The 24,172-nt window shown below is 33.7% G+C and overlaps 3 protein-coding genes across 4 annotated transcripts; 2 read left to right on the top strand and 1 right to left on the bottom strand.

Annotated features, from left to right (window-relative positions):
- The first annotated feature begins 1,852 nt into the window (after positions 1-1,852).
- Positions 1,853-15,445, top strand: inaF-D (trp-interacting inaF-D). 2 transcript variants are annotated; one of them, XM_077430082.1, is made up of 2 exons: positions 1,853-2,324; positions 14,479-15,444. In XM_077430082.1, the coding sequence occupies exons 1-2, from the start codon at positions 2,039-2,041 to the stop codon at positions 14,733-14,735; spliced, it is 543 nt and encodes a 180-aa protein (XP_077286208.1). In that variant the 5' UTR covers positions 1,853-2,038; the 3' UTR covers positions 14,736-15,444. The 2 variants fall into 2 exon arrangements, with proteins under 2 accessions (XP_077286208.1, XP_077286207.1); XM_077430081.1 differs by lacking the exon at positions 1,853-2,324 and adding an exon at positions 12,115-12,626 and having other exon boundaries at positions 14,479-15,445.
- On the bottom strand, positions 14,642-18,765 carry LOC143911256 (U3 small nucleolar RNA-associated protein 25 homolog). Its single transcript, XM_077430079.1, has 8 exons — positions 18,198-18,765; positions 17,453-18,124; positions 17,117-17,359; positions 16,547-16,821; positions 16,311-16,466; positions 16,010-16,205; positions 15,760-15,936; positions 14,642-15,686 (listed from the first exon to the last, which is right to left on the bottom strand). Exons 1-8 carry the CDS (start codon positions 18,654-18,656, stop codon positions 15,522-15,524), a joined length of 2,343 nt encoding a protein of 780 aa, XP_077286205.1. The 5' UTR covers positions 18,657-18,765; the 3' UTR covers positions 14,642-15,521.
- A 2,016-nt stretch (positions 18,766-20,781) lies between these two features.
- LOC143910931 (luciferin 4-monooxygenase-like) lies at positions 20,782-23,753 on the top strand. The gene is made up of 7 exons (XM_077429579.1): positions 20,782-20,992; positions 21,835-22,042; positions 22,120-22,441; positions 22,513-22,684; positions 22,751-23,023; positions 23,096-23,323; positions 23,415-23,753. The coding sequence occupies exons 1-7, from the start codon at positions 20,876-20,878 to the stop codon at positions 23,712-23,714; spliced, it is 1,620 nt and encodes a 539-aa protein (XP_077285705.1). The 5' UTR covers positions 20,782-20,875; the 3' UTR covers positions 23,715-23,753.
- Positions 23,754-24,172: the final 419 nt, after the last annotated feature.

Below are 24,172 nucleotides of genomic sequence, written 5' to 3'. Positions count from 1 at the left end.
ATCTTTCGATTTTCGATCTTTGCCTTCCAATATTTGCTTTTTCGACCTTTTCACTTTTTTACATATACTATGTAAAAAAAAATGGAATTGTCATATTATTACCAATTAAATAATTTTAAACTATTAATGACGTGAATTTTCAAAAAAAATTATTTGTATGTAAGAGCAGTCCTTTTGTCGCTTCTACAGTATGGTAGAAATCTTTTCGATTTTATTTTTTCTAGCAAAACTTTTACTATCGAAAGTCTTTATAAATTATCGAATCGGTATATAAATTTCTGGAAACGCTTCTTTCTCCAATTTCATTTCCTTCGGGAATTTTTCTAGCGTTTTAAAGAAATTTTCAAATTTTTTTTTTTTTTTTTTTTTTTTTTTTGTTTATTTTATTTCATACCAGGAAGGCATTACAGGTAAACCCCAATGCGCCTTCCTGGCCAAATTACAAACAATACAGCATTTTTTATTATAAACATAAGTCGCTAAATTACGAGACACTGACTTAAACTCGACAATTAACGAGACATCTATGAATTGTACATACATTTTTATTGTAATATTTACATTAATCATACTCAAATAGTGGTGACATAGTGGGTAGGAAGGATTTTTAGCCAATTTTTAATCGGGAATCGTTTCAACAATGAAATCAGAGAAAATTGGCAAACTCTGATAGGAAACGATCAACCAGGAGTCACAAATCCTGGTCTGACCAGCAGCATTACAGATATACTCAGAAAAATTCTTTTCAATCGAGGTCAGCTCAAGGGATCGAACTCGGCGCCTCTCAGTGTTAAGCAGAAGCTCAACGACCGAGCCACGCTGCTGGCTAATCTTAATCTCATTCTTAATTTCACCGAGCATCGCATCTCCAATACTTGCAAAATAGTTGGCCATTTTGACGAATCATAAAAATGTATCTTGAAGAGATGAGTATAATTTTTCATTTCGTGCTAGCAGAAATATCCGAATTACCTATGTATGTACTTAATAACGTCTTACTTAAAAAGAGTAAAATCTTCAAAACTTAATCTTTTGAATGATTTGTCAAACAATCGATCGAGATTTTACAAGGCCTCGTTATTCGTTTCCAAAAAATTGTAATGAACGGATTTTTCACATCATATGATATATGTAAAATTGCTTTTTTTGGGCCATAGAACCAGAATAATTACGAAAGTTTGAAACACTTCACTTAACGAATAGCGGCTGGGTGAAGATAATTGGGTGCAATCCATGAATTTGCCAGTTTCGTTAATCAAGGAAATATTTAAAGCGAGACTGACTTTTTTGTAGTTTAGTGAAGCGTGAAACGAGCTTTTGAACTATCTCAAAATAGTAGTGGGTAATTTGTATAAACTTTTGATTTTAAAGCATTCATAATTGATTATATACATGTGTATATACATACACTGTGCGAACCGATTGTTTGTTTAAAATTTTAAAGACAGAATGATGAAAGCATCTCCAATTAAAATCTCATCAAAATCGACCGACCGGAAGCGTCAGTTTAATAATCTTTATCGCACATCGCACTCGATTGACACGACATATTTGCACACACGTACACGGACAAAGTAGCGTTACGGCCAAACTGGATTAAATTTCGAACGCATTACATATACATATACGACATAAGTGCGTATGGTCGTAACTATGCACGTAATGCAAGATTCAAAATAGATTTTTAAACCAATTACGTACACTCGCAAAGTAGAAAACCCGAAACAAACGTACGGCATGTGTGTGGAAAATCTACAGAATACACATATCTACATATTATACACACGCATAGTCAGCATTCGTACGTATACAAATAGGGACGCAAGCGCGCCAAGTTGCACAGAAATCCTGTCATTTTGACGGCAACTCCGTCGGGAGAGGTCCAGTTTGGCGGGAACGGTGCGCAGCACCAAACAAAACAAAACACGACCATAGCTCGCGAAACAGATCTTGAATTTGAACTACGTGTGTTTCCAAAGAAATACATTTAAAATTGTGCAGACAGACTCGCGGTTAAATTATTAAATAAAACGTGCAAATGAGTGGAAATTCTGGAATTCTTTCCCCATCCAAGTCGCCAAATAGACAAGCTTCGCTGGAAGAGGGCGAAGAAGCAATATCTACAAGGGCAAAAGAACTTTCAGAATCAAAAACTGCGAGTAAATGCGTTCGTGTATTAACAGTGTTGGCTTATATATTATCCGTATCGATGGCGGCTATCCTGTTGTCTCTATATTATGTGTTTTTGTGGAAACCAGTAGCTTCTGACCCCGAAAAAGGTCCCGAAACCCCCATGGCTTACATGGATCAAATTGAATCGACTCGTGAGTATAAATATTTTTTCCAATTATAAATATATACATACATATGTATATGTATGTAAGTTTCAATATAGTTAGAAACTTGTTTTTGTGGCATTTTATATTTTATTGCAAAGTGATCGTACCAATAAATTGGCTCCAGATAAACGATATATTGATTTCAGTTTTTTCATCCGGTCAAAATACTCAGAGTTTCTGTAAAATTAAAGTGTGATTCATCAATAGGTATGATTGATCGCTCAAAAAGTTTACCGATGATGTTCTCTTTCGTGTGTGACTGGAAAATATTATCGAGAACGCATTTGCAATTCTTTTGAATCAGTTTTTGCTAATTATATAAATACTCACTGGAAGAACAATGAATGAAGTGTGTCAACAATCGTAGCCGAGATGTGGATATTCAGAACGAAAATCTTGACCTACATATGTACATATGTATGTACATATCTATCTACATATGTACATACATACGAGAAGAAAAATGATTAAATGCTACATATGAAAAATGAATCTAAATTGAATAAAATATGTAATGAAAACATAAAATGAACATTGACATAGGATATCGAATATATACAAATACAATATAATGTAGTTAAATCTATACAGTTATGTAATATGAGACTTTCATTAGTTCATGAGTTAAATAATATTAAAATTTATACTGTATATGTATATTAGCGAATCGTTCAGGAAAATAAAATGGAAACGCATGTTCAAATACCCTACATATGTATGTATTTACATACATATGTAGGATATAAATTCCTCAAAATTCCAATGGTAAATACATAAACAAACGAAATTGGTTTTTTCGAGTGTTGTTGATTGGATATGTACATATGTATATGTACGCATGTATTCAGGATTCAGCTGTGTTTACAAATTGTATATTTCCCCTTATAGTTTTTCAATATGTACATTTCTTTATAGTTTGTGTCGTGAAAACGTTCCATTCAAATCTACAAGTATTTATTAATAACACAAAAGGTCAATAAATGGTACAACTAAAAATAAAGTGAATATTAAATCGTAAATTGTAGAGATTTTGGTTGGTAAAAAAAGGGGAATATATGATTGAAATTTATTTTTCGGAAGTAATCGGAACTTTTATTCGGCTTCTTTACACACACAATTAGATACTGTTCACTTGGTACACTTTAACTTTATTTCCAATACTGATACGTTAAATATCATGCACTTAAATTTAGCAATTTTTGAGATAATATCATGAATTTTTAAGCCAATAGTTTTCAGTTGGAAATCAAATGTTTGAAGAAAGATGTGGTTGTTTGATGAAAAAAAAATGTGGTTGTTTTTAGACTAATTTTATGAGAACAAAGTTACAGAAATATAAAAAAATTGAAAATTACTTTAGTCGCAAATAAAAACAAGCACTGTATAAGTAGATTGTTTCATCTTTGCCTTGCGTCTGTTGTGAAATATTTCACTTGCTTCCTCTTTACTTTCCGAATCATAACAATTCGTTAATTCAAGAAGATGGTTCATAACTATGATGCAATATGAATTAATCAATTAATCTATAATATATAAATGTACTAGTAAACAAAGTAAGGTTAAAAAACAAAGTAACGTTCAATTTGACAGACAAAAAAGGCTATGGATACAAACGTACTTTATTGGAAATATAACGTTGGCAGTACCAAAAAATTCCGTGTGATTTAGTAATTTTCAAGTGCAAATAAATAAGTTTTAGTGATAATATTTTTTCTCATGTGCAATATATTTGTTGAATATTGGAATAGTTTATTTTATGTTGAATACATTTAATCAGAGTTAAATTATTTGTCTTTCGTTCGATATATTAGTTACGAGTAGACTCCGGACCCAAAGCGCGCCATTTATTGTTCAATTGTTGTAAATGCTTTGTTAAAGGTTCGCCAAACCTTTTTTTTTGCACTCTAGCTTTCTAAATAGAGCCAAACCGCCCCTATTCCTGGAAAAAGTACGCTCTCTATCCGTAGTCTAGTTATGAGTATAAATTATTTTTATCAAAGTAAATATGGTCAAAATTGAAGTTCAATTAATTAGACGCCATACTTAAATGTTTTCAGTATAAAATATATCGTAAATCCAATAATTCATAAACGAAAATTGAAAAATATTACTTTCTTTATTGTATACCTATAGATATAAAACGAAGGGGTCTACCTCACGGGCCCGAATGTGAAACGCCCGAAAACGCAAATATCGGAAGGCAAAGATCGAAAATCGAAAGATCTTAAGTCGAAAGATAAAAAAAGAGTGCATGGTAAACGGTACATACTCACCTAATTTGCGCGAGCAGGATACAACAGGAACAAGAGGAACAGGCTTTTCCTCCCATATTCTGCGCGCGCACATTAATACGGGAGAAAAAGCCTGTACCTCTTGTTCCTGTTGTATCCTGCTCGCGCAAATTAAGTAAGTATGTTCATGAGTATGTACCGTTTACCATGCACCCTTTTTTTGATCTTTCGACTTAAGATCTTTCGATTTTCGATCTTTGCCTTCCGATATTTGCGTTTTCGGGCGTTTCACATTCGGGCCCGTGATGGAGACCGAAAACGAAGACCGCTTATTGCAATGGATTTACATATGTCACATATTGAATAATGTAACGTGTGAGCGATTTTCTATTGCGAAAATGTGTGTATATACGCATCAAAATAATATTCTCAATTCTTAAAATTCATTTGTAAGAAAAAGAAACACAGAGATCGCATTAAGTTTACGAGCTGAATGAGATATAGCAGAAGCTTCTCAAAAGACTAACAATACGGAACAGTTCAAAGCCGACATTAGCAATTAAAATGCCTGGCCTTTTAGCGGTGAAATAAAGTTTTAAAATTAAAAAGCAGTAAAGCCCACCGTAATGTAGCATTGCACTTTCAATGCCGGAAAGCGGAACTCGAACGAGCATTATTATTACACTCGGTGAAATTTCGTCTTAAATTCTAAAGCGTTTCGAGCGAAACAATGCAAATATTTTATTCGATTTGAACGTAAACACTCGAGAGCATTCGGCCTCTTGCTAATAAGTTTGATACATAGTTTTGGCTAAAAATATGCGGCGGGTCGTTTCAGTAACCACTTGTGAACGATCGGAAAGAGATCGCGGCGTATCACACGCTAGTTTCAGCGCAAAATTTGACGGTGCACTTAAAGCCAGAGCTGCGAAATGCGAACTGCGAGATGAGTGTTTCGATAAATAAGTCGAAAAAATCAATTCCGAAAATAAGCTCAAAGTAAAGCTCTTCTGAACGCTGTCCAAAGTTTCTCAATGATAACACTTCATAAATATTTTGAAAAACATTGTTTTGAGATGATTTCTTTGAAAGTGAAATGATCTCATTTCCCAAATTAAAGTTTTATTTTTATTTTTATTACAGGTAAACTCACTACTTTGTACATAAGTACTAACGATACCAAAAATTACACAAATAATTATATTTTTACATACCTCCTTTACGTTTCACTTACGATTACAATTCAGGAAAAAGTTTGCCTCTTATCCGATCGTTTTCATACTCTGCCATATTGCTCATTTTGGTCATCAATATAAGTAAATGGAGCCTCCGCCATTAAGATGGTGCAAATATATCGTGTAAGATGCGTTTGTAATTTGCCCGCCGACATTATATTTGACGTTTACCGTTGACGTTTGTTTATTAGTTTTAAACATAGATGGCGGTAGTAAAAAAAAATATTGGTGTTTTTATTCAAAATGATAATCTTATATACAAATTATAGAAGAGGTATGTTTTTAAAAAACTTTTTTTTTATTGTTATTATACAATACCATAGAGCAGAGCCATGCAACCTCTTGATATTCGCGGCACACATTGTTTACTACCAGTGGTGCAGTCGGGCCAGGTCACCGCCTTGGTACTTATTTTTGAGCCAGGTCGCCACCCTGGTACTTGGATATAAAATTTGTTTTTTGATTTAAATTAAAAATATTTTTACTTATATTTCATATATCATTTTGTATACCAAATATTGTGAGCAGACTCTCGTTTTAACATTTGGTGACTACAACCGTATCCTCACTCAAATGCCCATTTGAGTGCAGACAAATTTTCAAAAACAGTCCAACAACCCAATGAAAAAATTATAGACACTTTGAATGATTCCGAAATCGAATCATCAGAACTGTATATTATTATATTGAAAAAAATAATAACTTACTCAGACCATTTTGATTGAATTTTGAAGTTAATTAGCATTTGATTTTTTTATAAATATTTGTACCACCCATTTAGGATACATATAGTAAATAAAAAAAAATCGTTTATTTTATCGAGGTAAGCCATTTATCAATAGAATCAATAGAATTTGTTATTAATCCACAAGAATAGTCGAAATATGATTTTTCTAAGTGCAATTTTATTTAATTCTCATATAGAGATGATTTAATATATTATACTTATTAATTCAATTATGATTCGTGTAAATACGAGTAAATACTGGTACGAGCTTTTTGCTCACAATTTTACCGATTTAAAGTCCAGCACACTTCCAATTAACCCTTTTAAACGAAAACAAAAAACATGTGTGGTTAGAACACTATCCCAATAAAAATGTAATACTAAATATAAAATAGTATTAACAGTGGGAAAAAATCCCAAGTGAAAATACGTACTTTTGACTTTTGATTTGAACTGGACGACTACTTAGAGATATTTGAAAGCTGAAAAGTACTACAAATGAAAGATAAAATACCCGACTATAAATTACAATATTCATTTTGAACAGGAAATTGTCATATTTTGAGAAATCGACCGAACAACATCAAGATAGAGCGTCGTTGGAATAGAGCGATTAGGCTAGTCCCCTAATATTTAAAAAATATCAACAATTCAATTAAAATAAATTCAAATCTCTGTCCATATTTTTCATTAGCGTGGATTGTGGATTGTTATGGTATGGTCCGCCACTTCGTTTGCTTGAACGGACTCGCTGTCAGAATTTTGTTCCCCTCGCTGTACTGGCGAATTGTAATGTACATATAAGCGTTCTGTCGAAGACAAAACATTTTTTAATTTACTCATTTATTCAAGTATGTATTGAGTTTTTACTGAGAATATTCCAATTTGTGTCTATCAAACATTATTCCGAACTATTTTTTTTTTCATTAAAGTACAAATATGGCAAGAGACTTGGCTCACGAAACGATTTATTCAGAACAAATCAGTGCGCGCGGAAACAAATAACGAGGCCTTGGAATGTTGCATTCTCGATCGATTTTTCGACAAATCATTCAGAAGATTAAGTTTTGAAGACAAACAATATGTTATTAAGGAAGGCAGGTTACCCACGATATTTCTGTTAGTACAAAAATGATATTCATCACTTTACACAAATTATTATAATTCAAATCTATATCTATATATATAAAAATCAATGTCTGTCTGTCTGTCTCGAATAGGCTCCTAAACCAAAGAACCGATTACGATGAAACTTTCAGGATTTGTTGTATGCATGTCCGAAAAGATTACTGTGAAAAAAAAGGGAAAAAACCTCCTAATAATAATAATATTCGTCATTACATTTTATCGACGCGAAAGTATGAAGCGCCAGTGTGTAGTTAAGGAAATGTTTACGTTAGTAACCGACTTGCGCGCACGCATTACCAACGTACAAATACATTACGTACCAATTTCAAATGTGTTCGCTGCCTTCGTTTTTCCGACAAATGGGAACGGGAATGAGAACGAGAACGGGAATGGGAACGGGAACGGGAACGGGAACGGGAACGGGAACGAGAACGGGAATGAGAACGGGAACGGGAATTGCATGCGTTATTGTGGCATTGCAATGCATGCCGGGTTCAGCTAGTAGATATGTATATAAAATTGAATGTGTTTGTCTATCTGTCTGTCTCGTATAGGCTCCTAAACCACTCAACCGATTACGACGGAACTTTCAGGATTTGTTGTATGCATGTTCGGGAAGCTTACTGTGAAAAAAAAAACGGGAAAAAACCTCTTAATAATAATATTCGTAATTACGATTTTACCGACGTGAAAGTATGAAGCGCCATTTTGTAGTCAAGGAAATGTGTTTGTTGGCAAACACGTTAACAGGTTGGTTTATGACGACACGGAGGTGAAGAGACGTTACTCCACTTGAAACGGGAACGGGAACGCAACGGGAACGGGAACGGGAACGCGAAAAACGGGAACGGGAACGGGAATTGCATGCGTTATTGTGGCATTGCAACGCATGCCGGGTTCAGCTAGTATTTAAATATATTTTTTCTCCATACCTAGTCCCCCGATTTAAATGTCGCGGTACGTCTTTGATACCCACCTATTTAATAACGATCATGTAAATGCATATTATTTAATGACCGGGTTAAAGTTGGTTCTCTACTTCAAAAATAGTTGATAGCACGTGTTGTTATTCTGGTCAAATATTGGCCAAGGATTTACACATTCTGCCACAATAAACATTATCAGCGATAACTGCTTTTACCCAGCGGCTTAAATTCGCGATATAAAATATATTAACAACTTCAACAGATTTGGTTTGAAGTGTTCTCTTTGTGAAGTTCTCCAGTGCGGTTTACAGACATGTTTATTTTATTACGTTGTTTTTTATTCATATGTAAATTTTGGCTCTATATTTGGGAAGGAGGAAGACGTATTATCGATATACGAGAGGACAGTTGACAAGGTCCTAAATCAAACATGGTCTAATGTTGCCAATTTGAGTCACACACAATATGTAACGAATGACAGACGAAACGATTTGTCACGACCGACACGCACCTTAACGCGCATTTTAAGGTCGAAGAAAATTGTGAAAATATTTGGAAAACTTTTATCAAATTGGCTTAATCTATAGGTGCTTGATTTCGTGACGTATTTTTGCGACGTTACGCAATTTGTAATAACATTACGCGATTTAAGTACGATAGATTCTACGTAGGTATAATCGAAGGACACGTAACGACCGTTTCGATGGCACAGTGGGACGGAATTACGTAAGTGTATTAATTTAATCTAATACATCGACGTTCAACAGATTTAAGAATCGAATCCTTATAAGTGACCGGTTTAAATAAATTGGGATTTATAATTTTTAATAAGTATGATAAATATTTTCTTCTGTACGCTCGAAATGCATTCGCTGATTAGTTCGTAGTATGGACATTTCACATAAAAACTAGAGAGGTCGAAAAAATCTTTACGTACTCATTATCGAAGAGTTCTCACTACATTAAAGAACCAAATTAGGTCATCGACTTTAGAGAGTGTTTAATTATTATTATGTATTAGATGTATTATGAGCATTTATAAGGATTGTAAATAGGTTTTTGAGCTATTTTTCCAACTATGCGGTAGATTAACATTAGAATAATATAATACTATGATTACTAACCAAATTAAATTAAATTTTAAAATAGAAAATGATCAGTAGATCAGTAGCTATTAAAATAGTTATAAGATGTATTGTGAACATAATTTCGTAATAATAAAAAGCATTTAAAAATCAAAATATCCAATGTGTACGAATTTGTGTTGAGGAAGTAATGTCATATCTTGGGTTATCGTACATCGGAGCCACGAGCCATGGTGAATCTTTCAATTATGCTTAGCCAGCGTTCAATTGAATGATCCTGTCAGTATTGGTTATCAGATTGGGTTTAATCGCTTTTAAGTGAAAAATGTTAAAAAACCATAGCTCATCAAAAGTTTGTATCTACATATGTATGTACATGTACATGAAACAAAAAATCGATCAAAGAGTTTAAGGCTTACTATAATCAAAAACTTATTGATAGCGGTTGATTTATTATAACGTTTATTAAAAATCGAAATACACAATTGATATTTTAGATTATGTGAAAAAAATAAATTTTCATATGATTGACTTTTAATTCAACCCGATAAGCGAATATAATATGTGACTTAATAACGTAAGATATATGTACATATATACAAACATATTAAGTTTTCGTCATATTTAATATCCGTTAATATAAAATATTTCAGAAAATCGTGAAAGGATTCTTACCTTGCAGCTCATCGGCAATTCGATAGTGAATTCCATGATTCTGTTTGTAAACCTGAAAAGAACGAATGAATAAATAAACAACCGAGTGTTAGTCAAAAGTCTGATTTGTTTGTTTACAAACAGAAAAAATCGATTTTAAATAGGTGGGGAGGTAAAAAGTGTGTGTGCATAAAAATATATAATTTCATTTCTATAAGAGATCAGAAAGATTTCATCTTAAAAGAATAGTGACATCTATGAAATTTTACTAAAATATTTGGAAAATTTTCGTAGATAAATTTTTCTTTAGGAGATAATTTCATCAGAAAGAAAATGATCGACGTCAACGTACATACAAACAATGAAATATTTATATAACTGTTCAACAGGAATATATAATATATACAATTACTTACATTCATTCGAGGACTTCATAATACATAAATATACCAATACAAATAATTTACCACATTAATATAGTCAATGAAATCCAATAGCGGAATTTTATATATGTATGCAATTAAAATTCGTGTATCTAGAAGATGGGAATCAACAAAAGTTGGCTTAATCAATCGAATGTTAGTTGAAAATGCTTTGGAAACGGCAATTACAAACCAAAAAAATCTTACATATCTTGCTGGCGCAAATGAAGTGAGTATGTACCGTTTACCATGCACCATTTTTTTTTGATCTTTCGACTTAAGATCTTTCGATTTTTGATCTTTGCGTTTCCTGTCATTTAACATTCTGTCGCGTCACGTAGACCCACATGGGGTCTACCTCACGGGCCGGAATGTAAAATTACCGAAAACGCAAATATCGGAAGGCAAAGATCTAAAATCGAAAATCGAAAGATCAAAAAAAAGGGTGCAGGGTAAACGGTACATATTCACTTAATTTGCGCGAGCAGGATACAACAGGAGCAAGAGGAACATGCTTTTCCTCCCGTATTCTGCGCGCGCACATTAATACGGAGACCTGAATGTCCTGTCATGTATGTCGATGTTATGACATAACATCGACAAATGCGGGAAAATACTCGTAGTAAATACTGAAAACGGAGGTAAAGGTGGAAGTCAGTTTCAAAAGATATAGTTCTTAATTGTTTGTAGCCAGAAAGAAAACTTTTTTTAAAAACCCTATTAAACCCCCGTAAAAAGTAAAAGATTTTCAGGGAATATTAAAAAAAATTCTAAAAGGTACTCGCTTAAACCTTTAAGAAAAGCATGACTGAAATAATGCAATGAAAAAAGAAATCTGGTTTTTACTTTTTGAATATTTTTAATAACCACATCATAAATATTACTGAATTAGCAACAAAAATGTTTCTATTTGTTCAATCCAACCTTTAAAAGGAAAATCTTTGGTAAGCAACTTGGTAGACCTTATAAATATATGTAAGTTATATCAGATGATTATTGACAACAATTTAAAAGTTGTAAAAACGACCATCTTTATGGATGGGTACTTCTGAGGCAAAATGTCAACTGCAAACTGGCAACTAATAAAATCGATAGAGAAAACTATGTATGTAATTCCACATCGATGATACAAAATGCATGAACAGCTGCGCAGCCCACTTTCATCCCGTTATTGATTTTGTCCCTAAGGGGAGGTGGGTGTGGGCCCAGAGAGAGTGCCAGACACCGATCACCCTTCAGTGGGTCTCGATCGGCGAATAAAAATTGGACACACGTTTATAATAAATACGAAATCGACAAAATCTGTCGAATCTCCCACGCCCGACCACTGTTAATAAGAAGCGCGTCGAAAATAGATCGGATACAATAAACAAACCGAGGAGAAAAAACCCAGGCTGGGTACGGGAGAAGCATGCATTTCGTGCCACGATAACGGACAACCTGTTACATTTTGCGACTGCTGCACATACCCCATCGATCCGTAGGCGGTAAATAGGACAAGTCCAAAGGGGTCAAACCCAGTCGGAGTGGGTTAACTGAACAGTGTGTTTGTGCGATTCAACCATGAGCTACAAATCGAGCCTCAGCAACAGCGGCTCATGCCGACAGAACAGTCTCCATGAGAAGTTGCACTCCACACCGTCCACCGAGGAGAAGATCAAATTCGCCGGCGATGAGTCCAAGGATAGGTTGTACGAGCCGAAGCAGAACATGAAGATGGTCAGGGTGTTGACGGTGATCATCTACATATTCTCGGTGTCGCTGGCTGCCATCATGCTGTCGCTGTACTATGTCTTCTTCTGGCATCCAAAGGAACCGAATTACAATCATGGCGATAACGTAACTACCAACGCAATAACTAGTTGCGTAGAAAGGCACGGTAGGTGACACCACCTTCACACATTTTACCAGTGACGAGAAACCCCCGTTCTTAATTTGGTAAAAAATGAGCATTGGTGTGCGACGAACTCTCTTTGAGGATTCATCGTGCATGCTCGGTGGAGTTGTATCATAACTAGAAGCTCGATTCATACTGTCGAAGCGAAAAACGTTCACTTTCTTGTGCATGTACATACAATAGTTGATAGTAATTTATTCCAAGATTTCTAGCAATGTTTTTTTTTTATTATACACCTTGGATTACATATGGCGAATCCTTATTTGAAGAATATACATCCATACATATGTATAAAAGTGATGGTTTATTGTGAATATGGTTGCCAAGCGTCCCGGTATTCCAGGTTTGTCCCGGCGTTCCAAAAGGACTCTTCAGGACAGCCAAATGTCCCAGTTTTCGATAGCTGCTTATTGACCTTTCATTGTTCAGAAATAACGATCCCCCGCAGTTATGAAACTGCAAAAAAATGCACGAATCCCAATCTCACCGTAGATCCACATACATGGTTAATAAAAAAACCAGAAAAGCGAGACTGAGAAATTCATTTTTTTTTCAATATGTAATTAATTTCATTTAATATTAAAATAAATAAACAAACTGGAAAAAAAGGAAGTACTAATTTGTAAAAGGAAGGATTTTAAATTTAATTTGTTAGGTTTACGCTTTTTTTTGCAAAGTTTTTTTATCATTCTTGTAATATCTGTGCTTGGGGGGGGGGGGAAATACAATTAAAGTGTGTCGTTTTGGATATTAATAAATCTGGCAGCCCTAATTGTGAAAGTATTGTACATATTTAGAAAAACCGTCAACAGTAAACATTATTTTTCGAACAAGATAGATTACAAAGGAATATGGAGAGTTGTTATCCTACAGATTTTTAAGTGTTTCTTGAAATTCTATATTCAAAACTTGTTTATTCGTTGGAAGCCAGTTGCTAAGGAAATTAGATGACACTACTGTTTTGGGAACATGGAATAGATTATAATGCAATTTCAAATCATCAGTAAATAATGATTTTTGATGAAATTCGTACATATATCCTATGAAATCAGACTTGATACAAATTTAAAAAGTGAATTATGCAATAGTACACAGTATGGATTAATCTCACAGTTATAAAACAACTCTTTTAATCATATTGTTGTGCAATTTTAATAACACAATATGTGTGCAAAACACAGCACCCAAACACGCCAATAGCACACAATCAATCCACGCTAACTTAAGACAAAGTTTGACCACAAAATGCAAAAGATCACGTTCATAGAGGTAGAATATTAACATAATTACAAAGAACATAAATTCATGCATATTTTCTATTCACAAAGAATTAAATGATAAAGTTTTTTTGTATTATCATATTCCGTTTCTATGTACGTGAATTATACAATATTTTACCCGCATGCCTATCAAATACCTATAGTTACATAAGTCTGTAATGTATTATATCATCACAAGTGTGTTTCGAGTGCTTTATGCTTGACCAACTATGACTGATATCCATATACCTACCCTTGAATACGTAAACGTGGTGAGGGCAATAGATATCTAGCTACTTTATTTATATTAATTCTGAAATGCTTTCACTTTGATATTGAGTGCTATTATTTTATCTTAAATTTTGCAATTTTGTATCAGAGCAGTGACGGAAATACACGAGAGCACTTTAATTAAACGTGGACACTTGAGCTAAAAAAAAAGTGCCACTTGAATCACGCTCTTTCAGGTGTCACCTTGTACCTATTGTTGTTCACACTTATATATAGCAAATAAATATAAATGCGAATTCTTTGTATCATAAATTTTTTAATTGAACGATTGATTGATATTACAGAGCCACACAGCAATCCAGTAGAAAATATGGCTTTCACCACATCTCCACCAGCAAATACATCTACGGACAATGGTTTGTTGGGGAACAACATTTTTAACAAAACCTTGATTCCAAATCTAAACGACACTGAAGAATCAACATCAACGACAATCCAAGAGACAACGCCGTCCCTGTCGCCAGACGAAATAAGCGAATTTGGTAACAAGAACGAAACGGATGACAAAAATGATAATGAGAAACAACCTAATAATACATAAATCATGAAATTATAAAAAAATATATTAATGTACTTAACATATATTATTTATATGCTGTTATATGTTTATGTTTGTAAAACTACTTATTTATTATGAAAAGAAACTAGTCACATTGAGGAGTTCCTTGAATTGAAAAAGTATATATGTATTGATAATTACACCAATATTAATAATGCATTTACAGGTTCAATTATATTGGCAGTGATAATAAGAGCATATTGTACTAGTCAATAATTAATTACTAAATATCATACTCACACCGTCTTGGATATTATAAGCTCTGTAGTACTATTTTGAGGTCTTAATAATTTCTACTATCAATTTAATCATTTATTTTATGTAAATGGATTTAATGTTAAATGCACATATGTATAATCAATTAAAATAAAGTAAAGCCCATGAGATATTCAGGGATTATGACATCTTCTATATATATGTATCTATACATAAAAATTAATCACCTAGACAACCATCATATTATATGCACATTAAATACATAGTATATATTGGATAGTTAAAAGTAATTTTTAATGATCCAGTATTTCCCAAGTGGATTATTATTTTTGTGATCAAACTAATATGTCAAAATAAAATAACAACATTTTGATAAAAGACGGCTGATCTTGTACAATATCTTGTCATACAGAAAGTGTCGATTCTAGTCATTAGACCAATGTTTTATTGAAGGTGTAATAATAAAATATGCAATTAAATTTTTTTTCTATTTTTCCGACATATATATAAATATATACATTTACATGTGATTTTCGCTACATATATTTAAAATTATTCTTCAGTCATGAACATATGAACGTTTTTCTCTGACTGAACCATTTTTGCTGTCCTTTCTGTGCCAACAACTGCAGATAGCTGTTGTAAATCATATTTCGTATATAAGACTGTTACTGTCATATTGCTTTCACTTCCACCATATTTATTTTGATTGGCTTCCTGTAAAGACGAATGTAAATAGAATCATAATAATACACAGTATAAATCTGATAATCAAGGTTAATTCAATCACCTGCATCAAGTTACAAAGCTCGCTGTAAAAATGAGGGAAGATTGGCGGTTGATAAAATATTATATGACGGATTCCTTTGACTCGAACGCGTCTGAAAAAGTGAAACCGTTCAGAGTATAAGAGAAAGTGAGCTTCCGTATGAAAGAACATGTCTCTGGCACGAGCTATTTTAGCATCCTGAAATAATATACACATAAATAAATATAAAAATAAAACAATACCACTAGATCAATAAAAGCAACAGACATACCTTAGAATATTCACATATTTGAACAAAGCTCACATCCTCTTTTTTAAAATAGTTTCTTATTCGAACATAATCGAAATAGCTAGGCACATAAATCATCGTATGAGCCATTATAGAGTCTTTGTATTGTGGAATTATTTCTTTGATGAAGTATTCAAAACGAGAATCCAGAGCTGTAATAGCATCCTTTACATCGATCCTTTAAATGGTTAATGGTATATCGTTATCGTTTTATAAACTTATAAACTTATACATATCGATTTTACACAACAAATAATCTTGAAAATAAAATAATATAATTCACCTGCGAAAAACTTGGGGCACTTGAACCGCAACTTGCCTGACACTACCAGCATCGACTGGATTGTGAACTCTGATTTTCCCCGCATAATTAAAACATTTCTTGTTAAACAATGAATTAATTTCCGGTAATGATACAGACGAAAATAACAATGTTTGTCTAAAATTACATAAAAGAATAAATTATATTAAAGGTAGGAGGTTTATCATCAATTATAGTAAATACACAAATAATTTAACCTGTAGTATTTGGTCCAGCCATTGACGGCCCAGGATCGCAGTCTTGAAAAATCAGTCCCGTGTGTCTTCTTAGGCTGCAAATGCAAATGATCCAATATATGAAGAAGATGGTCCCAATTCTGCATGAGGAATATTTCAGCTTGGTCTAAGATCAACAGTTCAACAGATGCGAGAAAGTCAAAGTCTCTTTCTTCTTCACCTTCAGCACCGACAATCATACGCAGACCAAGTGGCGATGCTATTATTATGTCTGATGAATAAAAATCCGAAAATAGCTGCAATAAAAATTGGAGACATGTATGTACATATATAAAGAATATAAATGAATAAGGTATTTTAAATCATTTCTTCTAAATATATAAAAGTAAAAGATTTGAGAAATGTTAATTCATGGTAAATAATATATTGAACGTATGATAACGAATAATAATTAATATATTCATACTTGATTTGAAATACAAATACAAATTACAACAGTTTTGGATAGTAAATGATAGAATTAGAATTTTAATATAGCTGTTAAATTAAAATAGGTATTTTGTAATGTAGAAAACATAAATATGAGCAAACCTTTAAGCTTTTTTTAGTAACGGAGAGTCCAATTCTGAAAGTGTCATCAGTATTTCCTGAGAAGGTAAGTTCATAATCTTCTGGCTTTGGATTTTTCTTGGGCATTGCAAGTTCACCACCAGTGAAATCTTGCTCAAATCTATTTATATTCATTATTTGAGACGAATTTTCAGGAACAAGTATGTCAGCCATCAATTTTATTATTCTATACGCCGAGTCTTTGAATGGTGCTATTATAAGGACCTATAAAAAAGTCAAAATTTAATACACTGGTAAATGATTATCATTTTAGATAGATATGTATTACAGAATAATGCATAGATTTAAGATAAGTACCTTTGGCCTAACAAGACCTTGATCTCTAAACTCATCGGGAACCTCATCTTTTTTAAATAGCCTAGCATTATGATGAAGAATTTTCGTTCTTGTTTTCAATATGTGATTTAATGCATGCAAACAATATACAAATCTAATCTCTTCAGCATTTGTAAAAGACCTCTCTGGATAGTAAAAATCTTGATAATTATTAATAATTGAAAACATTTCTTTTTGAAGAGGTGTCAATTGGTCTGATAATTCGCATTCTCTTCTGGAAAGGTTTATTTTGTTGGCTGGCGCGATATGAGATTGAATCTGATTTTTCACGCTCGTTTTATTCCAATTTACTGTAAGGATTTTGGTTGGTATTTTTCCAGGTAAGGCATATACAATATCTTCAAGGACTGTGACACTTTTTACACTCTTTTGCTTCATCTCATTTTGAGATGACTTTGGAATTTGAATGTTCATTCTACCGAGGCAAGGCCAGTTGATATTTGTGGTGTCGATGATTTGAGGATTATTTGAGACTGAGTTTAGGATAGACTCGTGAAGGTCATCCCTCAAATGAATTGTAAATGGATCATTGCTGTCGATTAATGTGTCATCCTTTTCTGTATCTACATCTAATTCTTGATCATCGATTGTTTCGTCTTCACAGGCATCCCCGGCTGTCTCATCTAGCTGGATCTAGAAAAAAAAACGAGATTATTAATAATGAAGAAAAATGGAATGAAATTTTAATAGAAAATTTTTGACTAACTTCTTGTTCCATTTCATTGTCATCTTCGGTTATATTTGAATCATCGATTTCATCTTCTGAAAGTTGGTTCTCATCGAGATTCACATCTTCTTCGTCAGCGTTATCATGATCACTTACTTCTGATTCATCACTACTTTCAACGAGATTGTTAATTGCTTTTTCTTTAGTTGAAAAAGTAGAAAGCAATTGTTGTATAGGATTAGCTTCTTCTTCGGAGTCTGATTTATCATACTGTTCTTCGATTGTTTCCTCAATCTTTCGCTTCTTAGCTAATTCTTCTTCAACTCTATTCTTGTCACGATATCTATTAAAACAATAGGTCCTTTTATTACCGACCTTATCACTTTCGGATTTTTTCTTGTTTTTAAATGGACCTTTTTTATTGCCTTTTGATCGAAAAACTTTCTGTTTTTTGGATTTGTCAACAGTTTTACGACCACGAGGATTAGATTTTCCCATTTTTAGTGAAAAATAAAAAAAATACGAACGCGATCTGTCACCACAACTAAACGCCTGATCCAAACATAACCTCAATTGACAGCTGACATTTGTCGAGTGTTACCATACTAAAAATATAAGGGGCCGTAAACGAGCAACACTGTACAGGGTAAAGGTCTGGGTTCGGTGATTACTGGTCACAAATCAAGGTCTGTTCATACCTAGTCAGCACGTACCGACTTCAGCAGGTATCCGGCCGTACGAAAAGTATTCTTTGGTACATTTTGTATGGGTATATTCATACCAACCATCACGTTTACGCCACGGCAGGCTTACAGCAGTACCCGACATTTCCTGTTCATACCTTACAGCAACATCCGTCAACGTATCGTAACCGTTTTTTTGGCCATCGTGGAAATATACACGCGAATTACGTGCCATGAGTCTGCCGCTTTGCTGTTTTGGACCAATTATCGATAGTGACAGTTGACAGCTGTTAAATCTTTCGACATGGTTTTGGCGCTGACAATGACTTTTTGACAATGCTTCCTTAAATTTTGTAGATTTTTTGGCGATTTGTGTTTTTATTTTATCCAGTATTGTTTCAAATTGGTATCGGTTCATACGGAAATATTTAAAAAAAATTTGTCCATCATCCACAAGCTCCTTATACAGTGTCCAAAACTCTCCTTCGGTTTTTCTATTTTTTAACATGGGATGCACATCAAAACGCCTCCATGCTTTTTTATTGCCTTCTTGAGATTCTTCTTCCAACAACAACGCGATTATACATAATTTTTCGTTCAATAAACGCCGAAACATTTTTGCTGACTTGTATTCTGACGCGTAGCTACGAATGCACGTGTATGCATTCATATTTAAGTACTCGACAATACGACGTAAGCAATATTGCACCGTATCGTCATGGTCTGCAATGTATAAGTAAGCCGATTTTACCTTGCACTCGGCCAAAGTGCTGTGAACGTGACGTGACCGCGACGTGTAGGTAGATATGAATAGAAATGTAATAAAATGACATATTTGAAACGGAGTCGTGCAGTGCTGAAGCCGTGCAGTGCTGTTAAGTATGAACAGACCTTAAACGGTTTGGTGATTATTGGTCACAAAGTGCTCGCCCAAAAGTCACTAAAATCTCTATAACGGAACATCTGGCAGCCGAAAAGTCCATCATACTAACGATAACTATCACACTAACAAGAACTCGAGTGCCAAATACTCCGAATTCGCAATTTTCATGGCAAAAATTGCCCGAGAAACATAACTAAGATTGATACGTAAAAATAGATAGAAAAACTGATACATGCTAAAATCTGCGACGCAAATTTGAATATACACAAATTCTTTCACATTTCTTGGAATTTTATACCTACATCATACAGTGGGGGATCAAGTAAATGGGGGCACACAGTGGGGCACGTGACACGTGTTTTTTTTAGATACTTTTAAACATGCGAAAAAATGGGCCGTGCCGTGCACATATTCTAGGAACACCCAGCACATCCCGCCCCAAAATGACCCCCTGGGGTGTTTTCAGTAAAATAGTATCCTTGTATTTATCCTTGCTTAACAGTGATCGATAACGGCGTATCCCATATGTCAAGAAATGTAGGAGACCACCCACAGCGGGGAGCCATGCACACGATGTGCCGTTCATCGCTGTGTGTTTTCGCCCTAACAGTTTTTGGAATAAAATAGGTACTATTTTAATATACTATGTAAAATAGGTATTAATTTCATTTATTCTTGGCTTACGAATGTATTGTGGATAATGATAGTAACTTGTAAGTTGTAAATTTTGGTAGCAAAGGCCATTTCGCGGCCCCCAAGATTCGGGGGCCCCAAGCGCGCGCTTATTTTCAATGTATGATAAACCGCCGCTGCCTTCATAGTAACGTGCTGTATTAAATTCACTATACATATATGTTTTTGGAATTGAAATTAATTTTACTATAAAAGCGACTTCGATTTCAACTTTGACCTTTTTACTTTTTTTATTTGCGTGGGAAATATTGATAGATTCAGAACATTAGAATTAAAAGTATGTACAGACATACATTGTAGATACATTTAAATATTGTGTTTTCGTCATTTATTACCTTATCTGTATAGCGACAAGATTATATGAGATTCATTCAGTATCGGAACGTCGGGCAAAGTGGTTCTGTCACTTCCTTATCTTACACATAAGTGTCGAAACTTATATATAATACATTTTCAAGATGTCTGACGATGAATATGTAGTATGTGGGCCACCAGAAGTCGACATTCCCAATTTTTCAAATTATGCAGACTTTTTGATAGAAGGCATCAAAGCTGGAGGAAACGCCATAGCTCAGGTAAATATTACCTCATTTAATGTTATAATAGCAACTCGTTTTACAACTATGTAACTATATAACTCATGTTATATAAACATATAAGCAACGGTTTGCGCATCTCATTATATAATTTGTATTTTTCTACATCTTAGTTTAATGATTTTAATGTACATTGTGTTTGTCATTAATGTATGTACATACGGTTTTAGATCCGAAGGTCATATCATGTGTTTGCATTATAATTTATCTGTAAATTGTGAATACGAGTGGATAAGATCAAATAATCGTGGAACTTGACCAGCGTCATCACATTATGTACTTTGGATTTATTGAGATCCAGAAAATCGGATCATTTGATTCTTGTATAATACTTGAAATGAAATGCATTTATTTAATTTAATTGAATGAATGATTGTATGAAGAAAGCTCTCTGTAAATTCATTGGTAGATGCAAAACTTAAACATCGGATTCAAGATTTTTACGTAAACTTTAATACTTAACATAAACGGAAATTTGGAAGTTTTTCCATAACATTGAGCAAAGTTAAACCTTGTAGAAAAATATGAAAACGTGCGTGTTTAGAATAAGAATACTATATACGTACATATGTATAGTATAAGTAGTACGTACATATTAATAAGTTAGATACTTATAACTAGAATATTGTCAAGGTCGAAATTAACGTAATTCTCAACTGAAAATACTACTCTACCCATTCATTACGTTAAATAGCCTTTGTTATTTTATTGAAAACTTGCTCAAACTGACATAAAAATTTAAATGCTTCATGAATGTACATACATATGTATTTGCAACAATATTAATGTATATTTTGGTATTTAAATATGTCTTACAAAAGATATCAAATGCTACTGGAGAAAAAGTAACGTACGCCCAAATTCTGGATAGAAGCATGACAATGGCGCTAGCACTCAAAAAACTTGGTATCAAAAAAGGAGACGTAGTGGGAATTGCAAGTGAAAATCGATTTGAATTTACCGTAACGGCCATCGCAATAATATCAATCGGTGCTGTAAATGCTACATTCAATGTTCTCTACAGTAGAGGTGAAAATTTTACAATATCTTCGATACTATCAAAATTGAACACGAAACATATGTACATACTAAGCTGTAACTTTCAGATGAACTGATTCATGCTATGAGCATATCGAAGCCCAAACTTGTTTTTTGCTCTCCCTTTACCGTCTACAATGTAATGGACGTCAACGAAGACGTGAAGTGCATCCAGAATATTGTACTTTACGGAGAAGACAAACCTGAACCATCCATCATAATGTATGAAGATTTGCTTAAAGAATCGGTGGATTTAACACAATTTAAAACGACCAAACTAGATGTCAAGAAACATCCCCTAGTGATACTTTGTTCATCGGGAACAACCGGTCTACCCAAAGGGGTCGTATTAACCCATTACAACATGATTGTTTGCCTGTGTCACACTGAGTAAGTGTGACTTGTGATAAGTTAAAAAAAAATGTTAAAAGAATATCCTGTAAATTTTCAATATTTTACAGTGATGCAAGGAAAAGATCTTTACATCCCAATAATATCATATTATCTCTGATACCGTGGTTTCATGCTTATGGATTCTTATCTCATTTGTTAGCCCTTCATTTGAACCGCCAATGTGTTTATATGGCTCGTTTTGACGAAGAAGCATTCTTGAGTGCCATTCAAAACTATAAGGTATGTACGTTATGGGCATTTAATTTAATCTTAATGTTGGAATATTTTAATAGGATAGCGTTTCAGATTGAAATAACGGTTTTGGTGCCCCCTCTTCTTGTCTTTCTGGCTAAACATCCGTTGGTTGACGAATATGATTTGAGCAGCCTAAATGAAATAATTTGCGGAGCAGCTCCTTTATCCAAAGAACTCCAGATTGCAGTATCTAAAAGAATAGGCGTTAAATCTATAAGACAGGGATACGGAATGACCGAAACTACGCTCGCAGTTCTAAGTAATGAGGGGAATAATTCTAAATATGGATCTTGTGGAACTGTAGTACCCGGAACTAAAGCAAAAGTAAGAGATCTTTTGATAATATTCGACGTTTTATGAAAATCGAATGTCTTTAATTTGAGAATATTTCTGCAGGTTATTGATTTGAAAACAGGAAAATCATTGGGTCCCAATCAAGAGGGAGAACTATGCTTCAAAGGCCCTCTAATGATGTTGGGATACCTGGGAGATGCTGCTTCTACAGAAAACGTTTTTGATTCAGATGGTTGGTTACACACGGGAGATGTGGGTTATTATGACAAAGATGAATTTTTCTTCATTGTTGATAGAATCAAAGAGTTGATCAAATTCAAAGCGTACCAGGTATTATCGAATCTTATCGTTCATTGATAAGTTTTCTGATTGGAAAATTCTGATTGACATATTTATGTAACATAATAATATATGTATTTAGGTGCCACCAGCAGAAATCGAAGCGTTACTTTTGCAACATCCGTCAGTTAAAGATGTCGGAGTCGTGGGATTACCCGATGAAGAAAGCGGAGAGTTGCCTTTGGCGTTCGTCGTGAAACAACCAGATGCTAGAGTCACTGAAAAAGAATTGATAGATTTTGTAGCTAAACGAGTATCTCATCCAAAGAGATTGCACGGAGGAGTTCGATTTATTGATGAAATTCCAAAAAATTTAAGTGGAAAAATTCTCAGAAGAGAGTTGAAGTTAATACTGAAAACGATGCCTCTGTCAAAGTTGTAATTATTATATATTTATGAAGTAATCAGTAGTGGCTGTAGGCTACAGTCCCTCCAGTTTAAAATTAAGTAGCATCGTTCTTAATTTTTTATATTAATAACATTCTAATATTCGTCTTACACAGACGTACAGATGAAATACACAATTCAATCAATCGTTGCATTGCTGTTGTCATTTGTTGGGGTTGGGTGGTGAGGAAGGGTTCATGACTTGACCGCAGCCGAATAATTATATCTTCTTCAAACTTGCGCTGTCTTTATTTGTGTTTTCTGTTGCTGATGTAGACTGACAATATCGCAGCCCCCAACATCTTGTTGTTGCTTTAATTGCCCACTTTTATTACGGTTTTTTTTTTTCAATAATGTTTGGTAACTTTTACAAAAATTTAGTGAGAATAATTTATTTTATAGATAAAAATGAGCGGTCGGTAATCAGCTTATTGTTTAAAGTATTTTCTGAAA

The sequence above is a fragment of the Arctopsyche grandis genome, chromosome 4, assembly GCF_051622035.1.
Source record: "Arctopsyche grandis isolate Sample6627 chromosome 4, ASM5162203v2, whole genome shotgun sequence".
Taxonomy (NCBI): domain Eukaryota; kingdom Metazoa; phylum Arthropoda; class Insecta; order Trichoptera; family Hydropsychidae; genus Arctopsyche; species Arctopsyche grandis.
This window is presented reverse-complemented; position numbering and strand designations above follow the sequence as displayed.

Coding starts and splice junctions, on each gene's coding strand:
- inaF-D (XM_077430081.1), top strand. CDS start 12,311: ATGAGCTACAAATCGAGCCTCAGCAACAGCGGCTCATGCCGACAGAAC. Junction 12,627..14,478: donor TAGTTGCGTAGAAAGGCACG/GTAGGTGACACC, acceptor TTGATATTACAG/AGCCACACAGCAATCCAGTA.
- LOC143911256 (XM_077430079.1), bottom strand. CDS start 18,656: ATGGGAAAATCTAATCCTCGTGGTCGTAAAACTGTTGACAAATCCAAA. Junction 16,206..16,310: donor GTGCCCCAAGTTTTTCGCAG/GTGAATTATATT, acceptor AACCATTTAAAG/GATCGATGTAAAGGATGCTA. Junction 15,937..16,009: donor AAATATGTGAATATTCTAAG/GTATGTCTGTTG, acceptor ATATTATTTCAG/GATGCTAAAATAGCTCGTGC.
- LOC143910931 (XM_077429579.1), top strand. CDS start 20,876: ATGTCTGACGATGAATATGTAGTATGTGGGCCACCAGAAGTCGACATT. Junction 20,993..21,834: donor GAGGAAACGCCATAGCTCAG/GTAAATATTACC, acceptor GTCTTACAAAAG/ATATCAAATGCTACTGGAGA. Junction 23,324..23,414: donor TCAAATTCAAAGCGTACCAG/GTATTATCGAAT, acceptor ATATGTATTTAG/GTGCCACCAGCAGAAATCGA.